This window comes from Cotesia typhae, unplaced genomic scaffold (genome assembly GCF_013202065.1).
Source record: "Cotesia typhae breed Kobodo isofemale line unplaced genomic scaffold, CoteBio_Ctyphae contig_5, whole genome shotgun sequence".
Taxonomy (NCBI): Eukaryota; Metazoa; Arthropoda; class Insecta; order Hymenoptera; family Braconidae; genus Cotesia; species Cotesia typhae.
Genome location: NW_027423757.1, coordinates 6719546 through 6726585, shown reverse-complemented (window position 1 = coordinate 6726585; position 7040 = coordinate 6719546). Strand labels below are relative to the sequence as shown.

Here is a 7040-nt window from a genome sequence, read left to right as displayed (position 1 = left end):
ATACCAATATTAATATAAATTCACATTCCATCCTTACCTTGATTCTAACAAATTTGCGTTTACATGTGCATGAAATACTTTAATAAGAATAAATAATGTGTAATTTTACAGTTACATTTTATTATTCCATACTCTAATTAATTGTATTTTCTTCAATTACACGGAAAAAATAAGATGACACTGGATATCATCCCAGATTATACTCAGTGATATCTGTAGTGAAAAAAATTTTCAGATAGTACCTAGTATAATCCAAATTACAATGAGTATAATCCAGATTACAGTGAGCATAATCCAGATTATAGTGAGTATAGTCCAGATTACACTGAGTATAATCCAGATATCACACACTATAATCTGGATTATACTGGCTACTATCTGAAATTTTTTTTCACTACAGATATCACTGAGTATAATCTGAAATGATATCTAGTGTCATCTTTTTCTTTCCGTGTACAGTTGAAGAATCGTAATGTAATTTTCAAAGATTTTTCTTTTAAATTAACAAAATGTTTGTAATAAAATTTTATGATTATAAAATTATTTCATCAGTGAACTTTAAAAATTTAACTACAAATTTAAATGTTAATTAATAAATAAAATGTCATTGCAAATTAACCAGTTTATTAATGCAAAAAAAATAAATATATATATATATATATATATATATATATATATATATATATATATATATATATATATATATATATGAATAAGTAAATAAATAATATACTATTGTTATGTATACTAATTAAGATTTGTTGTAAAAAATTAAATCGTGTAATTAAAATTCATCTAAAACATATTATTTAAGAAAATAATACTTCTGTATAATTTCTTCATCTTAATATTATGGAATTATTGTAAGAAAGGGTATTGATTATTTCTACAACAGTATAACGATAAATAGTGTTAGAAAAAAAAGCAATTAATTTTTATTGATTAATCAAGTGTGAAATTAAAGCTCTCGTTTTATTAATAATTTTTTTTTTTATAATAAATTATGGCTTTGACTGAATGAATTATCTAGATGTAATAAAGTTTTTACTCAATTGCAAATTGTGGTAATGGGTATTAATTAGAAAATTAAATAAAATTTTTTTTATGTTTATATTTATTGTTTTTAATAATTTTGTATTTTAATTTAGTTTAATATTAAAGTAGACGAGAGTTTCTAGTTTTGATTAGCTTCAGTCATTAATCATTGGTTATAATTAATTGTACTAATTTATTGATATATGAATTAATAATTAATAAAGTAACACGAAAAAAAAAAAAAAATTCAATAATTGACGAATATATTTATATTTTTGAGCGAGTGCTAGTTTGATTGTTAGTTGTTGGTTATTGTTATAAAATTCGTATAGGATAAATGTTACAAAGCTTGCCGTTGAAATAAAAAAAAAAAAAAAAAAACATAAGTATTGAAATTTAATAAAAAAAATTTATCACTACTTGAATTATTTAATTGCAATATAATAATTAATTATATAATTTTAACATTAAATAAAATTACCATGTTCAATGTTTAAAAATAAAATTTGTTTTTTAATTTGAATATAACTATAGTTATTTTCTTGTAATTAAACAAAGAATGGGCGCGAATGTTATCAATAAAATTTTATATTATACGAAAATGTTAAAGTAATCTTAAATATAAAAATATAAAGACAAAATAAGTATATGTATACATTTAAAGAAATATATGTATATTGTAAAATTATAGTTGGAAACATATTGTAGAAAATAAAATCTCAAGCACATAAATAACACGATATCCACTTTTATAATTTAGATGAAAAATATGAAAATATATCGTGTAAGCAAACTATTCGTAACGTGATTGGTCAAATATATCAAAGTATAAAAATATATGCAAACCCTAAATTTATGCGCACGCTTGCGCGCGCAAATTTGAATTCTAGTACTTATTATAATTGGAGTGCATTTTATTGAATTAAAGTATTTTAATTTTTTTTATCTTTTAAAATAAATTAAATGCTCAAAAATATATGAAAGCGTTTGAAAATAATTAAAAACAATTTATTTTAAAATTCAAAATTAAACGGACTATGTTAAACAAATGTTAGTACAAAAATATTTTAAAGTTGTAATATTATTGCAAGAGTATATTTTCAATCATAAATTAATAAAAAATATTGTATTTAATAAAATAAACTAAATTAAATTATAAAATTTTATGTTTAATTATTTTCCTAGATCATAATTTTAATAATTATTTTTAAAAATTCTATTTAATCTTAATCTGTCATGGATCTCTTATTAAGAAAGTCGTTTTGCTCCAGTTGAGTCAAAATAACTGTAGCAGTTAATATTCAATAAATTAAATTAATAAACCCATAAAAATTCTTAAAATTAAAAAATAAATATTATACACAGAAAGAATAAGATAACACTGGATATCATCCCAGATTATACTCAGTGATATCTGTAGTGAAAAAAAATTTCAGATAGCAGCTAGTATAATCCAGATTATACTCACTGTAATCTGGATTATACTTACTGTAATCTGGATTATACTCATTGTAATCTGGATTATACTAGCTACTATCTAAAAATTCTCTTTGATTTTATAATTTTAATTTCTCCATAAATTAGATAAAAATTAATTTTATGCATCATCTAATATTTTTTATTTAACATTGATGGTGAAAGGACCTCTTTAATATTAGTAATAAAATTTATAGAATTAAGCGAAAAAACCAAGCGTCAAAATTGTAATTGAAAATAAAATTTTTTCATGTAATAAAGTTTAATTAATTATTCTAGCAAGTGAATAATTGATAAAACCGACGAAGTATGGTTAAATGAAAACAGCAGATTTACAAAAACATTAATTTATTGATTTTATTAATTTAAAAAAAAAAAAAAAAAAAAAAAAAAAAAAAAAAAAGTTTCCAGTCAATTGTGTAAATAAGAGTAGCCAATTCGATTAAGTATATCAATTTACTAAAAAATATAAAAATTGAGGAAGTATTATTAGGAGTTAACTGCGATATTTCTTTTCCATCTTCCATTTTTTATAATTACATACTTTTTTATAATTACTTATATATAATAAACAATTACTTTCAATGATTAGTTTCACCAAAAATAAAAATTTGATTCCAAATAATGAGGGCTTGACAATTAAACATAAAATAATTATAAATAAATTGAATAGGGGATAAGCAATTCAGTCATTTAAATTTACTCTTTATGACGGCAGCATATTTGCAGTTATTGTTCCAATTTATCTGAAACACAAAATTATTCAATCATTATTAAGTGTCTATAATGAAAACAGAATAATAAAATTATGTATAGTTATTCTTGATGTCACAAAGTAATTATTGCAACAGGAAAAATGACTAATTTTAATCTCACATGAGTGTGCAGCGAATAAAATTATTAATAATTAAATCCACGAATGATCATGTGACCAGTACAAAAATAATTAATCAAAAAGAAAGTAAAACTTACAAATTTTATATTAATATTCGATTAGCTAACATTGATTTAGAATTTCTCTTCTTCAAGACCTTGCTTGATAAACATGAGTACTGGAGTTGATACTCCGTCTATATCACGGTATTCCATGATGCCAATAGCACCATCGCAGTCCATGGATTCACCGGTGAAGAATTGAAATTCCTTAAACCGCCCAAGAAGTTCCTTCATGACTTTGTTAATATTTGTTTTGAAGAGTTCTACTTCATCGGGTTTAGTTTCTTGGAGTTTCTCGACAATTCTAAAAAAAAAAAAAATTAAAACAATTTATTAAATCTACAATTCATTGAATAAAAAAATAATTCCACAAATTAAAAATATAATATTGAAATTGAAAGACACGTGATAATTTTTAGATTTTTTTTTTAAATAAATAGTACTTGAAATGAAAATAATTAAGTTAGCCATAATCTAAAAATTAAAAAATTTTTTTGTTCATTAAAAAAATTAATACAAATCAATAAAAAAAAATTTCATTTGTAAAAAACTTGAAAAATTCAAAGTGAAATCACAATTTTCGAAAAAATTGTATAATCCAAGATTCTACCGGATATTTTTTAGGATTATATCTAGTGTAATCTTACGCGGTTTAACCAGAAAAATTACTTGGTCAAATCGGAGATTACACTGAGTAAAATACGAAAATTAAGTTAGCCGACATTTAAAAATTTTTAGAATTTTTTTTTTATCGAAAAAAATGATTAAAAAAAAAAAAATTTTTTTTTCACTTGTAAAAAACTTCAAAAACTGTAAGTGCAATTTTTAAAAAATACTTGTTTGTTATTTAATTATTAAAAAAATATCAAAAAGTCAAAAAACATCGTCTATTTTAATTATCATGGATTTAAAAGCTCTAAAAAATTACAAATGCAATTTTTTAAGAATAATTTTCTAAACCTAGTTTATTAAAAAAAAAAAAAAAAATAAATAAAAAAATTGGTAAGTGTTTGGTAATTTGAGTCTGATATTAAAATACGTACTTCTTCATGTAATCCTTAAGGTAAAGAGTATATGATTTTTTGTCTCCGAAAGCATAAGATTCAACTAATCTGTGGTTCAACACAATATCGACACCAGATTCACATGCTTCGTCGGTACCTTCAGAGGCTTCTTCAGCTGAGGGGTTGGCACCGTCAATATGGATTTCGCCTTGCTTCCTCGTAATAAGTCTGCCGTACACTTCATAAAGGACACCATCAATCAGCTTAATTTTGAATGAGTCTGAGAACAGTTCATCTCCTAAAAACCAAAAATTCAACAATTAGTAACCAAGATAGTAATCACAATTAAATAAATCATGAAATTCCATACGGTGAGGTTAGGATGATTTTTATCTGTAATAAAATGCAAATTTAAATCTATGTAAAATCTAATTTAATTAAAATAAACTGAACAAAGATAAGAGATAAATTAAATAAATATAAAATTACTATTATTTGCTATTTAAATAAGATATATCAATTTATATGATAGCCTCTTAGGTAACTTTTTTGAAATTAATCGCACGCATGGTGTAAGTTAATAAAAAAAATAATAATTAATATTAATAGATAACTATTAAATAAATAAACTTACCGCTAATAATATCTTTGTAAATTTTCATTATGGAAGATGGAGAAAGATTATGTTTCAGCTAAAATTAGTAAGACACAATCACTAATTAGGACAGACCGGAAAGGAACGCTCGAGTGAATGATCGAAAATGGCCACTGAATCCAACTATCGAGGCTACCCTTAGTTTGTTATAAGCGAAACTTACCGAAAACTAATATATCCGAAAAGACACAAACCGTGCTGTCATCTATCGAAAAATTCTTTTTTCGACTGGAAACGATACGAAGAAGCAAAATTCGATTGGACACATTCCGAAAAAAATATTGACAATTATAATAAATTTTGTTTATCAGAAAATTATTAAACCGAAAAGACAAAATCCGAATCGTCATTGATAGAAAAATCTTTTTCCGTTTCGCAATAACTGGAAAACTTAACTCTCGATTGGACACTTTCCGAAAATTTTTTCAGATGATAAAAAAAAAAAACTTCAGTATCGATGAACACCTTTGTACAGTCGGCAATGTGAATTTTAAGTGATAATGGGCAAAATATTTTCAGTGATTTTTTGTCTGTTGAAAAATATGAATTGATAAATTAAAAAAAAGTAATTAAAATATCGTAGAGTAAATTGGATTTAGAAAATTCAATGCTTCAAATTAAAAAGATTTTATATTACGTATAACCTTTTTTTTTTGTTATTGAAATTAGCAGCCACGACTGATTCCTCATTTTATTGAGCAGAATTTTTATTGCAAAACAAAAATCAACAGCAGTCTCAACAAAAACCAAAATTTGAAATTATAATACCTCAAATGATTATAATAAAATTATATTCTCCCTGAAACTAATTTATTATTAATTATTATATTTCATTCCTTAAGTAGTTGCATATCTCAAAAATTCTTATCTTCACTTAAATTATTATTATGATTATTATTCTTTACTAACTTATAAATTTTTACAAAAATATATTAAAAAATATTAATTGTCAAAGTGAAAAAAAAATTTTTTTCTAACAAAGTTTTCTTATTTTCGGACTTTTGGAAGACCTGGCGCAAAACTTCAAAAAAATTGTACCAATTTTTGAGACTTCCCGGATCAGAGTTGTAAACAGTGGCCCCACTTTGGGCTGTTACAAATCTAAGCTTCTTTTCTCAAGTATGTCGAACTTACACCGGGTCATGCATAACTTTTGAAAAAAATTGATTGAAACAAATTTTTTTTTGGTAAAACTGCTTCATAAAAACTAAAATTTTTGTTTTGTAAAAAAATGATTGTCGGTAAAGTCAGTTTGCGGACAATAGATTTACGTGATGACGTCATAAAAAACATTAATAAAAAATTGCAAACTTTTATAAAATGAATTGAATTATTATTATTTTGTATTTAAAAATTATAAAATCTTGAATATTAAAAAGTTATTTTAACAAAAAAGGACTTATTGATACACTGTTAATCAACAATTGATACAATAATTTGATAATTGATATAATTATTATTATTTATAATCAATATTATTTTATTAATTTATTATTTGTTATTATTATTATTATTTTATTAATAATTATTAAACATATTTTCAGAACGTATTGCAACACTCCAGGAGTTGGCAAAAATCGAGAAGACTTCATTAGAGCAGAACTTGGAAATAAAAAGTCCCGAGAGTAACAAAATCAATCAAAAAAATGAAATGATAGAATATTTGTGGAATTTATTTGACAATGGAACATTAGATATTAATAACTTTTTACAGTGTGCTAGTCAAATAACTAAAACATTTAATAATGAGCATGCATGAACCAGTACAGATGATGTAAACAATTTTCTGATGCCTGCTATTTGAATTTATTCACATGTATTACTTACATTAAGTCTATTCTTAAAAAAAGAAAAAAAAATTAATAAATTCTTTAATTTACTTAAATACAATTTTTCTTTAATTAATTCCTAAATTATAGATTCTTATTTATAAA

The 7040-nt window shown here is 23.1% G+C and overlaps 1 protein-coding gene across 1 annotated transcript; it reads right to left on the bottom strand.

Annotated features, from left to right (window-relative positions):
* Positions 1-2948: 2948 nt before the first annotated feature.
* On the bottom strand, positions 2949-5246 carry Tctp (translationally controlled tumor protein). Its single transcript, XM_074248191.1, has 4 exons — positions 5086-5246; positions 4491-4749; positions 3484-3751; positions 2949-3257 (listed from the first exon to the last, which is right to left on the bottom strand). The coding sequence occupies exons 1-3, from the start codon at positions 5111-5113 to the stop codon at positions 3520-3522; spliced, it is 519 nt and encodes a 172-aa protein (XP_074104292.1). The 5' UTR covers positions 5114-5246; the 3' UTR covers positions 2949-3257; positions 3484-3519.
* Positions 5247-7040: the final 1794 nt, after the last annotated feature.

Coding starts and splice junctions, on each gene's coding strand:
- Tctp (XM_074248191.1), bottom strand. CDS start 5,113: ATGAAAATTTACAAAGATATTATTAGCG. Junction 4,750..5,085: donor TTACAAAGATATTATTAGCG/GTAAGTTTATTT, acceptor TTTGGTTTTTAG/GAGATGAACTGTTCTCAGAC. Junction 3,752..4,490: donor CTTAAGGATTACATGAAGAA/GTACGTATTTTA, acceptor TTTTTTTTTTAG/AATTGTCGAGAAACTCCAAG.